The sequence below is a fragment of the Plectrocnemia conspersa genome, unplaced genomic scaffold (assembly GCF_051122295.1).
Source record: "Plectrocnemia conspersa isolate PC_06_02 unplaced genomic scaffold, ASM5112229v1 ptg000011l, whole genome shotgun sequence".
Taxonomy (NCBI): domain Eukaryota; kingdom Metazoa; phylum Arthropoda; class Insecta; order Trichoptera; family Polycentropodidae; genus Plectrocnemia; species Plectrocnemia conspersa.
The window spans coordinates 10,470,986-10,495,816 of record NW_028277175.1 but is presented as its reverse complement, the minus strand read 5'-3'; the positions used below and the strand labels follow the sequence as shown (position 1 = coordinate 10,495,816).

The window sequence follows — 24,831 nt, the reverse complement described above, 5'->3', positions numbered from 1 at the left end:
AATAAATAAATAGGCCCCCACAAAACTATATTTAAAATAGTCAAATATATACGAGCCAGTGACATATAATAGACGTCTGCTTAGATTATAAAATAATATGGATCTTTTGATGTACACTGATATGCATTAGCTTAGCAAAAGTCGATCCCTCATAATACACAGTTATCGAACAAAGAATGGTTACTAAATTTATCATTTTTAGTAGACTTTAGCTCAAAATTTAATTATTTAAATATTAAATAATGAGATTAAAATTTGCCTTGTTTTGGTTGTAAGCAGTTGATATAAATATAATCAAATCAGATGAACAGTTTGATCACTGTTTACGATTACCTTTTTAATTGGATAGTTTGGCTTTTGAAATTTATTTACTTAAAAACTGATGGACCTAATTTTTAGCGCCCCGCATTGATAAAATATCTCCACGACGTTATTTCGAAACAAAGAAATCAGGATAGATACTATAGATATATAGAATTAATTTTTATAAGATTAGAGGCCGCTTTATTTTTTTATATCAATAGCGCCGATCCGAGAATGTTAAGAGCCTTGGTCTCTAAAAGAACGAAGTTCATTTGAAATTTATTTACTGCGATAGCTAAAAGTAAAATGGTCATCACGATTTTTATTTGTTTGAAATCTAATATTCTTCAAGAAGGTAAATGGAGGACAGATTGTTGCGAAAGCTGAAAAAGGTCATTTAAAAAATTTTGTTCAAAAAGCATGTCCGTTTTTTTACAGGAATCGAAGATATATTTATATATACCGTGTTAAATATAATCAAAAGGCGCTCTCATTCGGAGTAAATAGCGCCTCTATTTGGTGTTTTTTACTTTCCGGGCGACCATCCGTTTAGCCCACCCCTCGGGTAGGCCCTAAGAATCACACAAATTGGTCAGAAGGTGCACTCTGCCGCTGATATGATCCCTAGTTACCTCCTACAATTTTACCATTAAGCCTCATTATTCAACGAAAATGAAATCATTGTATAAAAATGCATTTGTGCACACTAGCGTTGCACAAATTAATGCATTTTTACATAATGTTCGGCTTTCTAATTTTTCATGCGTTAATTCAACATTTTTTAGTTATGGCAACAACGTTCGTCTGACAGGCGGTGGCTCCCGGCGCCAAGGTAACGTCGTCAGCTTTATATTTGGCCTAATGTCGTTTTTATATTATAAAAACACACCAATACCAGCGTTTAACGCTTCTCCAAATAATACGCATAACAAATTTTAATAATTCGTTTTATTTCTCTTTTTATTCGCAATTTTAATATAAAATTTTTATTTTAAAATAACACCTTTATGCCAACTATATTTTGATTTCTAAAAATTGTTTATTTTTTGTTACCCGTTTAGATGAAGCAGAGATTTATATTTTTATTACTTGCGCTGTCTGCAATCGGATCTTTCACGATAGCAACAGGATCTGTTCTAGTTTTGGAGCCAGAAGATAGGTGACTATGACTCGTACTTACTTACATATTATAAACGTCGAATTCATATTGAAACGGCACTATTAATGTTATGCAATTGATACCTTATTGGAAATAATTTTATGATTTAGAATATCGGTGCCGAGAGGTGTATCTTTATCCCTCTTAGGATTCATATTTTTCCTGTCGCTCTTCGATCTCTTCAATCATGTAGCGCTCAAAACCAACTCGGGCTTGAAAATGCGAAAAAAATACCAATTGACCATGTCCGATGTGTTAGATATCAGTAACAAGTGAGTATTATATTGCATATTGACTGTATTATATGTACATACTTAACGCATGATTACTTTTAGGATCGTTTCTGCCGTTCAAGCGGCTTTATCTTGCGCGGCTGGGTCCGTAGTGTGCTTATGGTCTTGCACCAGAGATTTCTTACATTCGTCGCATTTCATGTCCGAAGCGTACGCTTGGTTCGGCGCTGCATACTTTTTCTACGATATTTGGTCAATGTACAAAGTCCATATCAACATGGCTCCCAGCTCTGATAAGTCTTCCAAGAATGTCATGATCAAAAATATCCAAAATCAGAGTCGGAAGAACAGCGATACGATCGAAAGTAAAAAGTATGTCAGTAGTTCGCCGGAATTTATCAACGAAAAGGATGTGGATGCGCTATTCAAAGATCATCAAAAGATGAGCGGATGTCTGTCGTTTTTATCGTATTGTAAAGATCAACCGATAATCGTCATACATCACCTGTTCATCGGAGGATTCGGTTTCCTAGTGATTGTGGTAAGTTTGAATTTATGTATATTTTTGTATAATACTTATTAGTCGATTGGCCTAAATTTGATTACGCATATTTTGGAACAAGTTTTTTATTGAGGACAGTAAAAAAACGAGTTTTCCAAATATCTTCGATAGAAATTGGACTTGTTTTATATTACTTTTATATCATTAGTAATCCGTTTTTAAAAATATGTAAATATACACATTTCAGTTAATAAATTTAGGTGTCATACGACTGATAAGATTAACTTAATTGCTGTCTTTTTATTCATAAACAAACTTTTTATCATCTATTATTTTACGGCTTAATGTAATTATACTCGCTTGTGTATACTTTATAGGCTCATTAAATATTTATGAAATCATTTAACTTGGTAATGTACCCCATAGCGACTAAAATAATTTTGTAATGGCTCTGTATAAATTAAATATAAAAACATCACATATACTCCTTCAAATATATACACATATGTAATGAAATAATAAATTGTTTTTAGTGTCGTCGCTATGATTAGTTTATAGTCATACTCGGAGCTTTACTAACGGTTTTTGACCAAGTTACTGATCATTTTTAATTATTAACTGCTTATGTAAAAAAAACTTACTATGTAATTTGTTGTATATAAAATAAACATCAACGTTTTAAATTAATTTAAAATTAATATAAAAATTATATCAAATACAATATATTATTTATATTTACATGATACATAAATCGGTATGTTTTCGTGGTCAATTAATAATTATACATTTCAGTTCAAACAATACAAGGTAGTAGAGAATTATTTTTGTAATAAAAAACAAACTTCTTATGCCATTAAAATGCAAGATATTGTAGACATTAGGTCTTCCATTGATTAACTTCAATAAAATATTTGCTTATCTCAAGTATTAGAAACCTTTTTTTATAGACCAATTTTTTAGTAGCTCAAATGAAACGGTTGGTAATATTATTAATATATAGTTGGTTAACAATTATTGACCGATATTAACCTTTTAAGAAAAGAGTCAGTAAAGTTTCGATTGTGTCTGTTAACCTGTCTTAGTGAAAATAATAACTAGTTTATATTTACATTGCATATATTATATAAAGGATGATCCAACTTCAGTATCTGAACTTTTTTATTTTTATTAATTGAAAAATCTTTAGATATAAATTGACATGTTCATTCTTTTTTATGAAATATCAGGATAATTTTATATATAAAAACTGAATTCTTAAGTCATTAAAAACAGCGCCATGCACGAATGTTGTATAAAACTTTTTTGAACCAACTTTTGAGGTCCCTGGAAAAAACTGAAATGCTTTCGATTCTAACTTATTGTAAGTCGATGCGAAGAAAGCCAAGGGATGGTAACCCCATTCCATTTCAAGACTTCTAGACAAGTCTGTTTTATAAAGGAGCTGGTCATTCCCATTATATAGGGCCATGCAAGCCCTTATATACCTTACCCCAGAAGGGAGGGGATTGCTTGACAAGTAGTGACGTAGTATTGGATGTTTAAGCCCGGTGGAGATGAGTCAGCGCTAGAGCGAGAAAGGATTAGGAATTTGGTAATCGGCGCTCTCGGACGAAAACACACCTGTTACAATATGAATTTTGCTTAAAAATAATATATCATATATTCAATTATTATCGAGAAGCAAATTAATTTAAAAACTACATATATTTTATAAAACAGACCTTTTAATAACAATTAGTCAGTCCATATTGTATAATTGATCTAATACTATAATAATAAAAATATATGTTGTTGGTTAAATCAGAAAAATTAATTTAATTTGACCTTGACTTATAAAAACTGATACCCTTATTTACTGACTTTAATTCTCGTTGCTGATAATGTATTAAAAGTTCTGACCGTTTAATTAGCTTACTGACTTGATAAATATTATCTTCTTGATGTATATATTATTGCAACTTTTACAATTCTGTACAATTAATACAAAACATACTTTTTAAAGAAATAAAACCTTACAAATATAATAGTCCATTTATTTATTTAAATTAAACAAACTAATATATTCTATTTTTTTATTTTTAGTATCTTCGTGGAGGTTTGGGCGACTGTGTTTTTGGATTTGTTTATCTCATGGAACTCTCGACGCCGTTTGTATCGTTACGTTCAATTCTGAGTCGAATGAAAATGAAATCGACTCAGATTTATGTCGTCAACGGAGTTTTAATGCTGGTGACTTTCTTCGTCTGTCGTATACTGTTAATGCCGTATTTATGCTTGATATATAGCCAAACGCTGGGTTTGCCTTATTGGACGGTAAAATATATAATAAAAAATACATTTGAATATTTATTGCATTGTTGTGACTATTTTAATATATTTCAGGCAATCAATGGTCTTCCTACTGGCTGCAAAATATCTATACTGATCTTACTGTTCCCTCAAATCTACTGGTTCTATTTGATGATGGTTGGAGCCACTAAAGTGTTTTGCACGACTTCTACTAAACCAAAATCGGTATCAGACGTACGTTATACTGAATTGAGATCGGACGGAGTTCAGAGCGAATTAAACGGGTCGCGCCACTTCAGTTGATTAAGAAAGAAACATTTGAAGAAGAAGAAATTGAGGTAATGAGAATACGTTATTTTAAAATTTCAAAATCGTTTATGTAATATATTATAAATATTTTTTTATAGAGTGAAACGGCGTTGAATATGTTGAGAGCGGCAAATCTGGTACTAAATAATAATAACTTTCCTAATTGAGCCAAATTATGTTCTATTTACAGGATGATAGTGTAGTTTCGTGGAAGATTATTGTTTTTGTTGTTGTAACAAAGCTTCCATTTTTAATGTTTTTCAACGTATGGAGATTATGGATAGTTTTACCATGTGCATTTTTTTATTGATGTTTAGAACTTTTTATCAATTTATGAAAGTGTATAACCAGTCAACAACGTAACGACAATCTTACGCACTTTGGCTTTGGCGCGTGATAGTTCAATTTGAACAATACGGATTCTCAAACTTTTTCTCAAAGATGTCAACAGGTCGATCGCTCCACTTGGCCGTTAAACAAAATCTGTGCAGCCTAAAAGTTTGCCTTGACGTAAATGTATCATTCAGACTAAAACGACTGATTTAATAAAAAAAAAAATGCTTCAAAATTAAGCAAATATGATTGATAAGTAAAGGACCGTTTTTAAATGTAGAGGTTAATTTTGATATATATACATTGAATGTTTTTAAAAATTTATGTATACATGTATAGATTTATAAATGGATGTAATGTAAAATGCATATGGTTTAGCGTTTCTACGTGTGCATAAATATTTATCACTTTTAAACAATTTAGATACGCACGTAAGTGTACGAATATTGATGACTTATTTTTGATGTTATTCTGAATAAATGTGATGGCTTCCACTATACATATACATACGTATATTTACATAGATGTATGTATGTAGTAATCGGTCACTAAAGACTTGAATTGTAAAATTATATAACTATTATAGTTGTAATTGTTTATAAACAAATCTTTATATTGCGATGGTGTTTTTGAAACTGATTATTTGTACTGACGTAAATCTTTTCATTCGCCTATGAGTATAGTTATTAGGAAAGTACGTTAAAATAGAATTTTGACTATATTTAACTATCATTAAATATACAATCGCACAACATTACTGTTATTAATATAATAGATTATTTGCTCACAGCAAAGTTTTTCATGACTATATGTTATATATAATTGACAATCACAAAAAAGTCTTTATTGTAATAGACTCGAAAAACCCATAATGAATTAAAATTAGAAACGATTCAGCATAGTATTTCATGACTATGTTATATATATAATTGACAATCACAAGTCTGTTGTAATAGACTTCTAAAATCCATAATGAAATTAAAATTAGAAATGACTATAGACAAAAAACTACTCGTTGCATTTTAATTATCGCACAATTTTGAATAAATATCAAGTTATTGTTAAAAATAATTGTATATTGTTTCTGAAAAATTATTTCTCTCATTAACGTCGACTTTTTTCATAACTATGCTCAAATACTGAACTGATGACGACACATAAATAAAGCACAAATTCATCTTTATATATAATCTATATAAATATATATATTATACTGAAGTCTTCTTATATGTTGATTAGTTATAGTTATTGTGCATCTTTGTATATTTTAATTTGTAGATATGTTGTATGCTTCCAATTGGTTTAAATAGTACAAAAATTCGGCGAAATATGTTAATCAAGAATCTGATACGAATGTCATTTGATCTAACCCCCTAGGATCGGAATCTTGCGTATATTATTAATATTGGTATATATTGGAATTTATATATGTTTATAAAATTCATATGTATATTTTTTAGAAAAAAATATTTAATACTTAACATACGGTGCACGTTTTGTAGTCTTAAAAAAATGTGGTGCAAATTTATATTTTAAAGTTTTATAACCATGTAAGAGTGTATCGAAGTGTTTTACGAGGCGGAAGAGTAGATAAAAATACGCTTATTGGCAGAAAGAATTCCAGGACCCCAAATTTTACGATGTTTCTTTGTTTAAGTATTCTTATTATTTCAGATAAGTAGCGTTTTAGTTTTCACTAGTCATTAAACTAGTGACACTAGTCAACGAATTGTATGTCGATAACAATGATAAACTAATTGTAACACCGACGTGGGCAATTGTTTATTTTTTCTTTATTATTAATACTGTTTGTTGCGTATAATTATAAAGTTTACTTTTGTCGTGTGTCATTCGTTACAATGATGTTTTGTTACGTTATTGAGTTATTGTATTACCATTTTTATAATCCAAAGAGTTATTCTCTTGTTGTTGAATTTTCAAATTTTATTTTTAACGTTATTATTGTGTATTTATGATGGCATTTCATACTATGTGTTATTAATATAGTTTAATTTTAATACCTTCATTATAATTTGCATTCTAAAATCGCTATAGATTTCTAGGTAACGACGCTTTGCTTTTAATATTGTGTATATAATATATGGATGTCAATATAATTTCTATAAAATATAATCAACACTCAACTTTGAATTATTGTACATACTTCATTCTTCAACGGAAACTTTGTTGTATTACATGCGTTATTATAGCGTGTTATTGCTTTGTTCGCTTACAATTTTATCAGTGTAAATGCACATACGTTTTATTGCCTGCACATATTTTTTTCTTTTAAATAAAAGTTTTCTTTCCATATATAAGATTTATTTGTAGTTTTGATCATTGTTTTATGCACAAACAAAACAGTAGTTTTATTGACATTCAACAATTGTACTTATGAGGATTATCGAACGATCGAGATACGTAAAGGCGATGCAAATTGTGAAGACTGCTGAAAAAAAAGTAGTTTCGTGGTATTGTGTCGGACGAATGAAACATACAAACTCGAGCTCGGTAGATATAATCACGACAAGTGTCATCTCTTATTGTCCTCTAGGTCATTTCCATTATAATTAATATTTACTGTGTCATGCTATCATTACTGCATCTAAACCTCCACGCGTCTCCGTCCTCTCCAAAGCCAATTATTCTTCGAAGAACATTTTCCTCGATATTCACTGACCAAAATAGAGCAGAGGACGTGCCAATAACCCTCATATCCATTGACCCTTATCTACTCCGATGTCGAGTTTGAATGTTTCATTTTTTTGTCCGAAACTATGAATTCAAAGACTACATTTTGACAGTTAGCTCGTATTTTTTAGCTAAAAGTTAACTTATATAAAATTGTATAAATAAAGTTGTTTAATTCGCTGATGAGGAAAACAGGGCAGTTATAAAACAATATTGGTAGTCTTATCTGATAATGCATATTTTGTTAGTTTTATTATATATACCGTAATAGTTACTAAAAATATTTAAAAATTAAATTCTGCGTTTTATTTTATAGACTAAACCTAAAAATAACCCGGTAGGTATGTATCAAATAAGCATTAACAATAGAATAGCCATTTATTTCTTTTAAAAAAAGTATACACTGCACGGAAACAGTTTAACAATTAAATGTCAATCATATGCGTACAATGTGAGAAATGAATGTCTTGGCAGTAAAACGACATTCAAAAATTGATGACGGAATAATCTAAATTTCAGTTATAAACAATTTTACAAACAAAAAAAGGGCAGTAGTTAGTGTAAATGCGGCCATTTCAATATCACATATTCAAAAAATGCGCAGTATTTACATCTTGACATTATATAAATATGTTTTATAAATATGTATATGTACACTATACGATTTCGTAGAGTAGGTAACAGATTTTAAAATCGTACGAATTAGTCGCTATCGATCAAACATAAAATAAAAACTTTTTACACACATACAACATAACGCTCGATTTAATAATTGATATCGTAGAATAGTCTTTGATTAATATAATCAAACATATTCGTCTTTTCACACACAAAACGCAATTGCATGACCGATAGTGTTAGAGTAGTATAGGAGAGAGAAAAAATAGGGAATACGAGCAGTTTAAACCTATTAAACTACGCGTAGTCAAAAATATATACGGTTGGTATGAATAAAACAAAGAACACGTCAAACCTGGACCTCCATACTTGCGAAACAGTGATGTTTTCAAAACGTATACGTTTCAATTCAAATAAGTATAGTATATTTTGATAAATAAGGGGATCTTTCGAGTATTTTCGATGGTAATACGCCCTTGGCATGTTTTTAAGTAATATAATAATAAAACAGCATTTTTAATATATACATATCGTTATAAATATTGTTTTGCGATCTCGCCTCATACCAAACTATGTCTTTCTTTTTCTTTTTTATATATAAAAAATATGAACTGCTTTAACGAAGCACATTTTAGTCTATACACATACTATACATACATGTATACATCACGGTAGCGAAACTTTTATTATCACAACTTTCAATAATAATTAAAATTACCATACATGTATTTACATAAATAACCTATTAAATTATGAAAATTTAATACGAATAAAATTTCTAAGATTATTGCAATCAAAAAAACTGTTCCTCACAAACGATTCTAAAATAACCGTAACAAAATAAAATCTAGTCTACGTTTTGGTTATGCGGTTTTCTTTCGCGCTCAAAAATTACATCGCTACATATAATACTTCATCGACTTGCTTAGCTCGTTTCAACAGTGTTATACGTAAATGTCACATACAAACAGATTCATAATTTTGAGCAAAATGATTGTACATAAATCTCGTTCCGACGTTCGCGCATTGCGAAAAATCACCGTGTAAAATGTCTCATCGTATCGTCACTCAATTGTGCACAATAGCTTCACTATGTTGCATCCGCTCTAACTCCTCGAGAGACATGACGTTCGGCGCCATGTTCACCGACGGCAGCTTGCCAGCGCTCGCTTTGGCGAGCAGCTCGGGGCTGAACCAGCGGGCCAGCTGGTTGGACGTCGGGCTCAAAGCAGGTCCGACAGGAGTTCCGTCTGTTCAGATGAAGCAAAATCAAATGACTGTTCGATCAAAATATGCATTGTTTAAAATTATCATACCATTATGATTTCTATGATGGGAATGAGATAGCATCTGCTGAAGGCTTGCGTTCGCTCCTCCGGTTATCGGGGCACCTCGGTTATTACCCTAAATAAATAGATTATAAATAAATAGTTCAATGGTATAGTGAGTGGTTCTTGTATTTTAAATACCTGCAGCTGTGGCTGATGTTGAGGATTTTGTATTTGTTGATGTTGTTGACGATGCATTTGCATGACCATGGCATGGAATTGATGATGCGATTGATGGCCTTGGATCTTGGACCGCGCTGCGGCTGTAGCAGCTGCTTGTTGTTGTTGTTGTTGTTGCTGCTGCTGCTGCTGTTGTTGTTGCAAATTGTTAGCAAACTGCTGTTGCTACAATTAAACAATATACATTAATAACATATTGACGCCGAGGCGCACACATGTGCGCGTTTTAACTCTTACTTATGAGCGCTTAAGATATTTTTTTATGCTATTAGGATTTGTAAATAGTATTAATAAATATTAAATTTTGTGCTGGTTTACTTTTAGATCTTTTCATTGTCATTTATTGAGCAGTAAAAAGTGCAATAACATTTCTGGCCTTTGTGAAAACGACGAAAGGGATTTAAGAAAACACTTTCATATTTGCAATTTAATTATTTTCGACATTATTTTTTTAATCAATAACATGTACCTAGCTGGCTGTCGGCTACTCACTGTTGCGAGGTACCGCAGCCTAATTATTGCTTTTTTAATTCAAATATCAATTCCTTCGTATATCTTAAATTAATATTTTGTTGAGGTCATATTCTCAGACTTGACGCCAAAAATGCACAACTTGCGGGCCCGCAACGAAAATGAATATAATAATTAAATTCCTTATTTAATTACAATATCAATACGATATTGAACTATATTTTCTTTATATAAATTATAAACAATATTTATGTATAAAAAGCTATTAATTTGAAGCCAAAATAAGGCTAGTTTAAAAAGCACGCTCATTTTCAATTTATGCTAACTTTTTTATGTATATATAATAAAAACGTAATCACTATATCAGTAATGAAAATCATATAAAATTATGACAATTATATATATGATATAATACTGTTACAGGAAATTGTTGAAGCAAATAACAAGTAAATAATTTTTTTGTATTATTTTAAAAGTTGTAAAACAGGCCGCGGGTTGTGCATCCCTGCTTTCGACATTAAAATAAACTCTTGACATGACATAAATTTCAAATTATTTACGATCATAATTTAGACGTAAAATTGTTGCTCCTAATATTTTTTGTAGAATTAATAGTGGGTCTGTTTTGTGCAGATGTTATTCCTTTTGATGCATCAAGAGCTAGTATAAATTTTGTTGAAATTTTTTTTGAGGTAGTTATGACGAATCTACATACAAGTTATTAAATTAAAATCTGTATAATAAATATTGGGTATGTTCTGTATAGATTGTAAATCAAATAGTTGTTTAGTACCACTGACGATTGCTAGTTCCAAAGATATTATTTTTGTAAAATTAGACATTCTAAATTTAGATAAGATACTAATTGACAACTTATACGCTGGTTATGATTTTTTTGTAAACGGAACGGAAGTTGCGAATTTGCCCCATTCCTGTGCGAACACGTGTTTCCAGAGCGTCCGGTGTCTACGAGAATGAGTCACTGCTTTATTGTCTCGTATACTAGCAAGAGTACAAATTAGGGATGTAAACCACTTAAATTCAAAGACGAAATCAGTGGTCAGCCAGTAAAAATTTATAGTGGAGGGTCTGTAGCAATCAAGTTGAAACATTGAACAAAACATCTTAATAAAACTAAAATATGTACTATATAAGATATTATATCATACTAGACAATAATAATTTACTAAGTTACATACATAAAAATATTTAAAACAGGAACATTAATTTTATACTGGAAGGGCTGCAGCCTCGCAGCCCTGGACGAACCGCCACTGATGGCGTACTGCCTATCTCATATAAAGTACCGAAACGGCATGAATTCTATAACAGACTTAGAAGGTACTGTTACGAAAAATCGCCTTACATCTTATATGGAAGAATGACGCATAAACACTTATCAGGTCCTTAAGCAGCATATTGAATCAAAAGGTGTTGGCTTCATAGGAAAAGCTTATTGTGTACGTCACTACCAGCTCGAAAACAAGAGAGTGAGCAAGGAATGATAATGTACCTCCTTACCAAAACAAGATATTAAGAACACAATCATCTGTGAAAAATACAGTGGCTCTTTTTTGGTGAGAACGAGGGAGACATGTATTGTAGATCCTCATTAATCATCTTCAACTTTCTAAAGAAAATGCTAAGCCCCATACTGCCTGTTTAAAGATCCAAGATCTGAACTTTGTTCAAAGAGGCAACGGAAGGAAAGAAGTGCAGTTTCAAAAGATTTTTTTCTAGAGGTATCCTTGCTTGCTAAGCACTTGAAACCAAATCATTTATATATATATGCCAATGTTATCTTTGTATCTTGTCCGCGTAATTATCACATAATAAAATATAACTATAATTACTTGTTGATTTAAGTACTGTGCAGCAGGGTAATCAGGCGCAGCTTGATATGGTGATGCAGGCATTCCCGTAGAATTTCCCTAGAACGACAAATTTAAAATAAGCATCATAAAATTAAACCATAATTATAAGCATCACGCAATTACCTTAACAATAGGTCTAGCGTGTTTTGGCAGTGAATTTTGTTGTGCGATCAACGTGGGTGCGCCCCAACCGACAGCTTTCGGAACCGAATGTTCGCTTTCCTTCTCGGCGGTCATTTTGCGTAATACCTATATAAATAATATCAATTTATAATGACGATCGACATTAGTGTATCGGGCGAGAAATATTGCTATTACTGATGTCGGAGTAAATGCAATCGCAGCCGGATGCTTCTTTGGACTGACGACCGGTGCAGGAGTGGTGGTTCGAGCGGTCATCGGACCGGATTGCTCTTGCCTGCGTCTGAAGTTCTCCCTTTGCTCTTCCAGCTTCTTTTTGATTAGTGCTCCTTGCATTATACTCTGAGTGTGAGCTTGCAATTCGCGAGGGGATGGTATCCGCTGAGGGATGGCTGAAAATTTTAAATGCACGTAAGTTATATAACTAATAATAAATGTTTTATATCAGGGGTTAAAAAACGTGCAACACACAACATATTTGTACACAATTTTACCTGGATGGTGAACGGCCAAAGTATTAGGACTTGTGGCCAATATGGGCGATACACAAAAAGCTGCATGTAAAGCGAAAAATTGCAAATATATCAATTACTACGTAATCAAAGTAGTATATCATCGATGAATTTGCAATACGTGCACGAAAGCTAAGTTCACAAGAGAGGTATTTTTTTATGAATGATCAGTATATCGATATACAAAAGTCGAGTCATTATGTGTGATACATTAAATATGGTATTAATCAGTACAAATAAAAATATTATTGCAACACACGATCAAAACCTGGAACGGTGTTCATAGTCACGAACCCACCCTTATTTCTTTTAACTATTAAAAATATTATTACCTAATTAAAAAATCTTATTCTACACAGCGGGTATTGTAAAAGGGACAAGCATGAGTAACCCAGTCTCGGTGTTAAATATGCGATGGCGAATGTTTAACAACTCTTTAAATTTTTTTTCTATGCACTCATTTTCATGCATTCCGAACTATACAAATCACAATCTTTTTGTTCCTTTAGAACATTTACTTTCGTTTTATTGAAATTATTACTATTGGACTGTTTACACGCATTGGTTTTGCGGGTGTTAAAAATGTATAATGAGGCAGAAAAAGAGCTGCAATTTTCACTCTTCACCAGTACAACAGAACTCGGCGATACATTGCCTAAAAATTAAATATTTCTAAGACCAGTGCAGGAAGCTATTAAAATATTTAAAGATACAGAACAAAATTGTGATAAACCTCGATCTGAAAGTTCTAAAATTACATAAAAACAACGGGATTACCATATAGTAATTTCAAGTAAAAGAAATATAAGGATTTTGGCAACAGAAATTTGCTCCCAAGTGAAAGAGTGGTGTTGAAAAAATATCAGTGTTCAACGTCGATTAAAGGTAGCGAAACTTGGAGGACGCATTGATTGAAAATTGAAAATTGGACGCTTTAAAATTGGTGCGAAAAATTTTTATTATAAAAAAAGATTGAGAGCCACTGTGAAGATAAAAATGGACAAAGAAACGATAGTTTATATTTATATAAACTTCGTAAAATAATGTTAGAAATGTCACACACGTGTGCATGCCTGGGATCAGATTTCTTCTCCTAATATTATTTTTTCAATACAAGTTGGCACGCATGTGTGCACTTATCCAAAATGGTACTTTTTATGCGCTCATATATGAGCGCCTGGGAAACGATCAAGTTTCAACTATTTCAAATATTTTTATGATTGTATCGCACGTAATTCATATACCCAATAGCAGGGGTAGGAATCATGTTCATGTTCAAATGCCACATGAATAGTGCATTTTAGGGAGTTTTTTTGGATTGACCTGCACAGCCTTATTTCAATCATAAATATGACCTAAATAATCAATAAAAGATATTTGTAGGATATCGTTATTATTAGATCTTAAAATGAGCTTTTCAATATATTGCAAATTCAACGACAGTATACACAGATCGGTTTTAAAAATAATTATTTTATTAAAATTACCGTTTCCGGGCAATGGACTAATCCTCAACTGCTGTTGAGGCTGCGGCGGAATCAATCTCGTTCTGGGCGATGCCATTTGCTGCTGTTGCTGGTACGAATTAAGTATTGTGGCGATGACATCACGCTGCCGCGGTTGAACGCTGGGATTGGCCATCTGTTGCATGAGATGGTGCGGCGTAATTTCGCCTTGCTTCAGACCTAAAATGTATCAAATCACAACACTTAGCCTCTCGAGGATTGACAATGAAAGCGGTATTGAATTATAATAAAATTATATACCGTGCATGATCGCCTGTGCTTCAGGACGCTGTAATATATCTCGCGAAATATTGGTCATGTGAGGATTCATCTCATTAGGAATCGGCGAAATCTATAAATATACAAGCACATCATTATAATGAATCACTGACAGCGTATGAAATCGAGTTCAATATTTACCTGATAGGGCTGATTCATCTGATTCATGTTCGGCATGATCTTATTTATGTTTTCTTGTTGTTGATGATTCTGTTATTATATATAATACATATAAAATTAAACACACTTTTACGCTTTAATTGATCTATTAAAATGAGAGAGCTTTACTTGAACTTGCAACAATTTTATTAATTCGTGAGACATTGGCTGTTGCGAATGGTGCTGATGATGTTGAATATCCATGGCGGCCTGTTCCGCCTGTTGCGATTTGTTGAGCATCTGTTCGATCTAAATTTGTTATTTTGTTTCTTATATGTGTATTACAAAGCGTAATGACTAATAGAGAAAATATATTTACCTGCAATATGCTCATCGGTTGGGGTTGATGATGTGGCATAATGGGTCCGTTTGACGCAGATACGGCTTGACCCTCAAACATTTGTTCTAGCTAAAAATATAATTTTAATTATTAATATGGATTTAAATATTTAATTGAAATTTATTCATATTAGTACAATACGGCAATTTATCTTTAGTTGGATTTGGAGATTTAACCTCATAGCTTTTCTTTTAACAAAATAGGTTTTAACTATGTCTCGTCTACAATTCCCTTAACATTCAAAGTATAAATAGTACGTAATTACCAATTTCTTAAAAGCAGCGGAATCATCATGGGGCTGCTGTTGTTGCTGCTGCTGCTGGTTGCCTCCGCCGCCTCTGGGCATTTGCTGATGTTGCTGCGCTGGCGGGTGATTAGTGCCTCCTCTCATTCGCGCTTCGAGCTCTTCTAAATTATGGATTTTCATTGGCATGTTTTCTAAAATTAAATTTAAAACATCAGCACCGAATGTATATCGCTTACAACATTTACGAATCAACAAACCCATCGATTTATGTTGGTACGCCATGTGAGACTGATGCGGATGTTGCTGATTCGATTGCTGCTTTTGCCCCCGTTGCAAAATCTCCAATAAAGAGTTTTGGACTGGTGCAGTGCTAGCTGCAGGCGATATTGGCGCAAACACATGCTGGGACTCATTGTTGGGTATAGAGATTGACGTTTCTAAATCTAAATACGACATAAAATAAAAATGTCATGTAAGACATAAAAAATTGTAGTTAATTATAATTTATATAAAAATCACCATTCATTATATTATTAAGCATATGATCGCTGATTCCTTGATCTGCATTGGACTCGTTCTTTGGCGATGAACCCGATTGCCCTTCTTGACCCTCGGATTTGAACCATCGAAAAAATTTACTATTTCCTGAATTTTCTTTACTAGTTTTTTTCTGAAATAAAATAAAAAATATTGACAATAACGATCGACTCTTATTAATTATCAATCGATATATTGACACATACGGGAGAATTACGGTTGTTAAATACGTTATCCAAATTGAAGCTCAGTTCATCGAGGATAGAAGAATCGTCCGTAAACAACGAATTAAGATAGTTGCTAGTCGCTATGTTGCAGTTTTGAGTTTCTTCCTCCTATAAGAATTATGTTATTTTAATATTTAATAAAAATTTAAATCGGATAATTCTAAAACAAATTCGAACTTTCTTGCTAAAATGATATTGTACATATACATCATATTTGTAGCAAAAATTTTATTGCAATCAAACAAACCTTGTTTCCTCCTTGGGTATTATTAGGTTTCTCTTTCTGGTTATTAGATTCTACTTTATACATTTCTTCGACATTCTGAAAATAGTGTATTTAAGTTAAAATAAAATCCTTTATGCCGAATTTGATTAAAAGTTCAAAACTATTTACAAGAGGTTCTTTAGCTTGATTGGCAGCGACAGCACTAGGAGTTCTACCGCTGCCGGCAGTTCTTCGGGTTGATCTAGCGTTTGAATTAGCGTTTTCGGAAGTGGAATTAGTGGTTGCGGTGGCGTTGTTATTGCTATTTGTTGACGTCGAAGTAGACGACGTTGTTGTCGTTGCGGACGTCGCCGTCGTCACTGGATCGTCAAAGCCTCTCAGTTCTATAGTCTCGTTTTGAGATGTTGGACCGCCACTAAACCATTCGGGCTCATCTTCTTTATCATAGCCTCGCCGCTTATCATTATATCTATTTCCGCGGCGCATATCGTCCCTAAAAATAAAATAATAAAAAAAAAAACATTTTATACAATAGCTCAAATTTTAACAACACAAATTAGTATGAGATAAAATTACCTGTCTTTTCTATCACCGTATCGATTGTCGGTTAGATCCCTGTCCCTATCGTTGCGATTTTTGTCTCCATACATTCCATAAGGACGTCTTTCAAACCTAATCAAAATAAATCATAAATTACGACTCGTGCTAATCTTCAGATCAGATTAGAATTTACCTATCGTCGCCTCGATCGCGCTGCGTTCCAGGTGCTCGATAAATATTATAATCCGCGCCACTACCGCCTCCGCCGAGAGTGTCTTCTTCGGTTCTCTCCCAGGGAGGTGCAATTTCACGCGCTAGTATACGTCCAGAGCCAATGCGTCGAGTGTTGTCGCGCGACCCTATATTGAATTTTGCATTATTATTTTTATATTCCGATTGCAGTGTTCAGAATCGGATATGGATTTTACATTCATGGTCATGGCTAGTGTTTCTTTTCGAGAAAAATGCCAAATCGATAATTCTCATTTCTCAATTTTTATAATATAAAATTAAATTTGTACAAATAACAAACGATAAACAGCATTAGAAAAATTGTGAAAATTTTTAAATATTCTCATGTATGAAGATGAAAAAAATTTGAACCAAATTAAAAATGACCTAAATTTCAGTGATCTGTGGAACGAAGAGTATTTAATTATTGGTGAAAGGGTACTGAAGACTTTATAGCCAATAAAGATTACTGTACCTTAGTAGAGAAGAGGTTACATTATTGATAGCCGAAGGAGCCTTAAATTTTTTGGTTAAAACAATTAGAAAATATCAATTCTAAAAAGCTTGAAACGGACAATTAACCCCTTATTACATACGGTGCCATATATGGCCTCACAAGTTAATTTTAAAAATCTCTTTATTCTGATTATTTTTCATCTTGCTGCATTCAGTCGCACATTTTTTAACATAATTGCGACCCATACGCCACCTGGCATCGAAACCAGAAACTACATTAACTGTTGGTAGTCATTTGAAATTCATCAGTTGGAAGTATCACATTGCTATGTGTTTGAACAGGATTTTTCCATTGATTGTGTTACAACTGATTAATTTTACAATTGTTATCATATCATAAATGAGGTTTCTTTATTAGGCCAAATATGGCACTACATGCAGCAAAGGTTATGATGTTAATGACATATCTGGCACTCCATGCATTGAGTGCTATAAATATGTGTGGCCATATATTGTACTACATGCAGTATTTTTTTATTTTTAGGTGAAATATATCAAAATAATTTTTACGGACACCAATGTTTTTTAACATACCCGATACAAGCGAAGATGAGTATTTGTCAGATGATGCTGAATTTGATATTTTTTGCAAAAACATAAAAATATCTGTACTTCACATCGTAATAAATGAAACATCAAAATCAGAATCAGAACAAGATCAACTACAATTACAAGAAAAAACTAAAAGTAAAAAAAAGGACAAGGAAAAAATTCAAATAAAAAAGAGAATAACATAAAACGGGCAGAAGGAAATATTAATGTTCCAGAAGAAGACAGCATTTTTGGGATCAGAAACACTGTCAACAGAAATGACAAGACTTGAAAATCCATCAGATTATTTACAACTGACATGATTCAGTGAATAACGAGAATCTAATTTATATGCTTCTCAAATTTGCCCCAATAATCCTGCTGAGATATCTGAGACTGAATTTACACAATTCATTGGGATTTATATATATGGCTATAGTCCAACTTTCGACTAAAGAAATTACTGGTCCAACTCTATTAATTTTGATACAGAATCTATACCCTGTTTGCGTTAACACAGTCAGTTCGAGAGCTATCCATTTCATAATTTTTCATGATTGAGAAAGAAATGGCAAGTTTGGGTTTATACCCCTACCATTAATACACAATACGATATAAGTTCGATATACTTATCATTACTCTGATTAATTGATAAATATAAAAAATATATATATTTCTATAAATTTGTTAAAAATATCATCAGGAGTAATGACAAGTATATCAGACATATATTCGTATTGTGTGTTTTAGAGCTAATAGTAGAGGCGCGTAAGCCCAAACTTACCATATTTTTCTTAATTATGAATAATAATGAAGCGGATAGCTCTCGAACTGACCGTGTTAACGCAAATAGGGTATAATATTATGAGTTGTTATTACAAATCTATTGATTTGAAGAAATTAAGCGTTCTTCATTTCATAGATAACACTATAGCAATTCCGTTTGGAAGCCCTAGATATGACGAATTGCAAAGGATAAACCCTTTATTAATTTCTATGAACATCTTCATTCTATACCAAGAGAAGAAAACCTTTTTATAGATGAACAAATAATTCCCACAAAGGCCAGATCAAGTATAAAGCAATACAACCCAAAAAACTCACAAATAGGGTTACAAAGCTTTTGTTATGAGTGGAGTTTCAGATTTCGCTTTTGATTTATATGCTAATATACCAGAGTTAGAAGTAAGTAGTAGTAATGTGGTGTTAAAAATGACTCGAACAGTACCGAAACACTTGAATCATAAGATGTAATTATTTGCATTCAAATGGTATTTTGCGATTAGGAACTATTAAAAGAAGCCATCTTCTGAATTTTAATCTCCCTACTGAAAAGGAAATGAATGAAAAGAAAAACTAGCCAGACTTGATACTGCGAACATATCAGTTGTTTCGTGGCTGAACATTAAAATCGTAAATTTTATTTCAACATATGTGGGAAAATAACCAATGGGTACCGCAGGGTGGTTTATTAAAAAGAATAACGAATTTAAGACAATCCATGCCCTAATTCTGTATTAGTTTATAATAAGTTTATAGATTCTATTAGATTTAATACTAGGGTATTATAGAATACAAATTAGAAGTAAAAAGTGGTATCATAAAATATTTTTTCATATAACCGATTTAACATGCGTAAATAGCTGGATTTTGTGTAAAAAAACACATACGGATTACGTGCCACTCTTGGATTGCAGAATCATTGTCAAGAAAGGGAGCATTCATTTTTACTCCATCGACTCGTGGACGTCAAATAAACGATGAAAATGAACCGGTGAAGAAACGAAAGAAGTTAAATATTTCTTTGAAATAAAATTGTAGAAATTGTAACTATTTGCAGGAGTGGACAAAATTTAGGCAAAAATGTGTGAGCTATAATTGCAGTGGGAAATCGTTTATAAGATGTATTAAACGTAAAGGGCATCTTTGCATTTGCATCCATTGAAGAAATTGAAAATTTATTAGTGGCTCAACAATTAGAAAAAAATATTCTTACAGCCTTACATAAAGTAGTGTAAGAAAACCAACATCTTATGGATTAACGGAGAAAGAATTCGAAGTATTCTAATAGACCGGCTAGAGAACAAATAATTTACAGTGCCTATTTGAAAGCCTTGTTGTCGATTAAACCAACATCAACACAAAACGAAAGAAATTTTTTCATAGTTGAAAAATGTTCAACTAAAAAAAAGCACGAGGATGTCTGATTCTACTTTAGATGGCGTGTTTTTTGAAGGTTTTTAAGTATTTTTTGCTTTAGTTGATGGCTACTGACGAAACAGATGCATTATTATAGCCCAAAAATGATTTAGCGCAGAAAATAAAAATTGCAACAAAAAATTTAGATTGAACAATCACTTTATCGTCGCCCATAATTATTTGTTTTTGCTTTCATAAATACTACTTTAATGTTATAAGACAATGAAAAGATTCATCTTTTATACCTATATCGAGAACTTTTGGGATTAATAAGAATGTTAATTAAGCATTAACATATCTCTTATCACAACACTCACCGAGATCAGTTTTTTGGTCTAGTGGACTATCGGGCCTCAGACGCGCGTTACTCCCGTGGCCCGACATAACGAAACAGCCAGAGTTGAAACTTCGACGTTGCGGTGATAATACAATGCCTTCATTCTCTTTTCTAATTCTCTCGCGCGGATCGCCAGGTCTTCTCTACAATAAATAAAAAATAAAGTCATCAATTATTTATAATAAGATATGTATAATTAAGATGATAATAATTGTACCTTATCTCCCGCCATATCCTTATTTCTATCATCATCGGCAGATTCGCTAACCCTTTTATTCACAGCCCAACAACTGTAAGCACTAAACGTACGAGAAAAATAATTAAAATAAGAGCAATTAAATACGGTAAAACTGTAAACAAAATACTCACGTATGACCAGGCTTCGACATGCATTCCGGTTTGCTCATCGATAACGGATGTAAACGAATCCGGAGGAGTTCTTCTTTAGTGTAACGCTTGACGTCGTCTCCGTTGACATCGACGCCGTCGTTTTGCTCATTGTCTCCGGCGCCCGGCGCCGCCTCGGAAGCGGCTACTTCGGACGGTAACTCGTCACCTGCGAATCGAAACAATCGCGTCAAAATTCGCTCAAAAAGTACAAACAAAATCCACCGCATCACAAAATTGCAACAATAATACGAGTCTCCGTCTACTAACACCAATGAACTCTTTTGTGAATTCCTGCTGCTATTTGGGTCAAGACGAGCATTTCGGCAGACAGTCTCTGATTTCTGACATTTAATTTGCTCTTGAGCAACTCTTCCTCGATTTGTCGACAGTGATAATACTGTTTTTGACGGCACAATTTCTCCAATCTTCTACCGGAGTCGGGCGCCATCCTCGATAGGAACGTATTGTTGAACTCGATGACGGAATTGTACATGAATATATTGGCGCCGTTGAGTGCCGGCATTTCGCGATCGAGTCACTTCACACGAACCAAAATAACAATCGAAGATCTCGGAACAAACTACGATAGATACGTCAGTACAGCGGAGAAGGCGTCGATTACGACCGTCGCTCGCGACTATCCAAACGAAAGAAAGAGAAAAAACGAGCGCGGCGTCATTGTGACAATAACATTTGACAATTAGGAAAGTATGAATTGAGAGGTGGAGGCGCACGTCGGGGCGCAAGTATCAGTCGGGGGGAACTAACCGGAGGCGGCGGGGAGCTGAACAAGCGCCCTGACGAGGACAGTAACCAACAGAACGACCGCCAAGGTGGCGCCCGCGACGACTGCCTCCATGTTTTTCGCTAGTTTTGTCACAAAAGTCGAGCAGTGTTGTCACAAGACTGACTCACCCGAAGGCGGCAGCTTCATGGCGATGATCGATTCTACCGTCGTCCACAGTGGCCGAATGTCTGCCTCCCTTTCGCCTCTTTTGCTAATTAGCAGTAATTAAACCTTAATCGAGACCGATTAATTAAACGATCCGTTGGCCAACGGGCGCAAACAAACCAGTGACCGGTAAACTAGCAACGTGCAATTATTGTAAATCTCATTGAGTTTGTAAAAAATTGTTATTCTCTATGATTTAATACAGTTTTTCGATCAACTCGCACCGTCATATAATATATGTATAAAAATTAAATATCAATTATAAAGGATACGCAAAAATTTGAGAAAGGTAAGTTTTTATCCGAATACCTTTTACTCTTTTTTTAAACCTTGAAAGTACATAATTATAAATTATTTAGAGTATAGTGACACTTAATAAATAAGAAAATATATTCCAATAATCAACAGTATGATATTAAATAAGATCCAAAATAATGATAAACGTACAAAAAATACTTTGATCAAAAAAATCATTTGAATTTTAAATTTACTTGGCAGCATTCATGCAAAAAAAACCACATTGATTACTTACATTCAGCGAACCATAAAAGTGTATAGTACATCATCATTTCTGAAATTGATGACAGATTGAGAAGGAATTCTATAAGACTAGAATAGCAATATAAGCACACTGTAATACTAGGGATAGATAAACACTGAAAGAAAACCGTTTTCAATATTATGCATTAACCCTCATGATGAATGATGGAAACATTGAAAAGGTGAAGGAAATTCTTCGTTCCAATAGCTGCGTGTCTGTGAGACTCATCGAGGACATCTCATTTTGACGGAAAATTTGGGCAAGCGGATGAACGAAAGAATGTCAGAGTTGAGCACTGCAGACATTAAAAGAACAGCCAATATGGATCTGGAATTCATTCGAAGCATTGCAACACAAAGCAGCAGAGTTGGGTTTGGAAGGGTGTGATTATTTAGGCGTTTTGAATCGTTTGACAGTTGGTCGTTGTTGTATGATAATGCACCAGCGCACAAAGCGAAGATTGTACGCGAATAGTAGTGCTCCGTATTCACCTGATTTGGCGTTTTGACACCATTGATGACGTCCAAATGGGTTCGACTGAGGCTTTAAAGGCGCTTCTGGATATGTTTAGAAATTTTGTACGATCGTCTCCAGCGGTGTATTGACTCAGAAGGGGAAATTAATATAATATTGCACAAGAAAAATAATCTTTGTTGACTGTACATGTTTTCTTTATTTTTTTGTCATACAATAACAATGCAGTTTTTGTATGGGCATACAACACTGACAAGTATTTAACTGTATCAGGCCATAGTAAAAAAATATTATTAATAATTCGATAGTAGTTTTAGAGTTTTATAGTTTTACATATGATTTTTTATTTGTTCGTAATGATTGTTTTTCTATATTCACAATGGTAAAAATGAGTAAACGCGAAGCTGTGAATCACATATTAATAAAAAATAAATTTATGTTTAGAATCTTGTGATTTTATTTTTATTTCTTCTGCTGAGTCTCATCATCCTTGTATTTTATCTGTGAAAGCGTCCATTTTTAAAAGAGGTGGTTGGATTTGCAAATATAAATGTAATCATATCGTCAATACATCGATAACGCATGGCCAGATTAGAGAACGATGCGTTGAAAAGCACGCACGTACGAGTAATATGTTGACAGTTGTTTTGTTTGTTTATATACGAAAGGCCGTTTTTGAAAAGAGGTGCGCGCGTTGTGCGTTGTGCGTTGTGCAGTGTGCGTTGTGCAGTGTGCAGAGTGCGGAGTGTGCACGATCGTAACGTTCAACGGACCGACGCGCGGGGTTCGCGAGAGCCGCGCAGATAGCTCGTTGAATGAAGACTCACGAGTTTCGGCAGCGGCTTCCCCGGGCTCGGCCGGGGGTCCCTGGGCGGCTCCCCGGTCGGACGCGCCGCTGGCTGACATGTCGCCGCCCGTCGTATTCTTCTCGAGTTTCAGTCTTGCTCTCCGCGGTGCTAACGGCACCGACCTAGCGCTAACGATGGCGATGGCGATAGCGACAGCGATAACGATTACGATTACGAAAACGAAAACGAACGAGGGCGATGATCGTCGAACGGTCGCCTTTATTGTACAATTTAATATCACAGCCGGACGGTCGCACTCGCTCCACGATCTCCAGTTGGCCCTGACGAACGCGCAGCTGGCCATTTCGTTGCCGCGTCGCGGCGCTAAGCGGCTAAAGGTAGCGTCGAACAACCGCCGTACTTAACCTTTGTGTAACTAATACGCTAAACGCTAATTATTTAAATATCTATATAAATATAATAAATACTTTTAACTATTCCTCCGTACTATATTTACATTTACACGTTGAATAAAAAAATAATAGCCACTCGTTAGAGATATTTTCGCGAAAATCGGCAATAAATTCACCAATGTAAACGGATACAACAGCCGCACGCACACGCACACGCACACGCACACGCACACTTTGTATCTCACTCTCGCTCTTTGAGCACCAAGAAAGAGATGACTCAGTCGACTTACGCGCTCTCTCACTCACTCTCGTCACTTAACATGCAACCGAGCAAAAGGAAATATAACTCGCAGACCGGGCCTGGTGGGGGTGCAGACTAGTAGCTATCAGACTTCCGTTTAAATTTGTTTATTTGTCTTTTTGTTTATACGTGCTCTTCAGTCGATGATTTTTTTT

General features: G+C 33.7%; 2 protein-coding genes across 3 annotated transcripts; one reads left to right on the top strand and one right to left on the bottom strand.

Annotated features, from left to right (window-relative positions):
• The first annotated feature begins 1,086 nt into the window (after window positions 1–1,086).
• Window positions 1,087–4,801, top strand: LOC148229456 (TLC domain-containing protein 3A). The gene is made up of 6 exons (XM_088197665.1): window positions 1,087–1,135; window positions 1,365–1,462; window positions 1,573–1,734; window positions 1,798–2,236; window positions 4,280–4,510; window positions 4,580–4,801. The coding sequence occupies exons 2-6, from the start codon at window positions 1,365–1,367 to the stop codon at window positions 4,787–4,789; spliced, it is 1,140 nt and encodes a 379-aa protein (XP_088053791.1). The 5' UTR covers window positions 1,087–1,135; the 3' UTR covers window positions 4,790–4,801.
• A 3,377-nt stretch (window positions 4,802–8,178) lies between these two features.
• On the bottom strand, window positions 8,179–24,462 carry LOC148229455 (uncharacterized). 2 transcript variants are annotated; one of them, XM_088197593.1, is made up of 23 exons: window positions 24,002–24,462; window positions 21,187–21,373; window positions 21,035–21,116; window positions 20,798–20,960; window positions 17,197–17,362; window positions 17,040–17,135; window positions 16,632–16,956; window positions 16,485–16,559; window positions 16,217–16,345; window positions 15,993–16,143; window positions 15,731–15,916; window positions 15,492–15,664; window positions 15,206–15,295; window positions 15,016–15,126; window positions 14,869–14,937; window positions 14,710–14,800; window positions 14,431–14,628; window positions 12,609–12,823; window positions 12,414–12,539; window positions 12,270–12,347; window positions 9,907–10,110; window positions 9,754–9,841; window positions 8,179–9,687 (listed from the first exon to the last, which is right to left on the bottom strand). In XM_088197593.1, exons 1-23 carry the CDS (start codon window positions 24,324–24,326, stop codon window positions 9,506–9,508), a joined length of 3,510 nt encoding a protein of 1,169 aa, XP_088053719.1. In that variant the 5' UTR covers window positions 24,327–24,462; the 3' UTR covers window positions 8,179–9,505. The 2 variants fall into 2 exon arrangements, with proteins under 2 accessions (XP_088053719.1, XP_088053718.1); XM_088197592.1 differs by having other exon boundaries at window positions 15,016–15,135; window positions 24,002–24,461.
• Window positions 24,463–24,831: the final 369 nt, after the last annotated feature.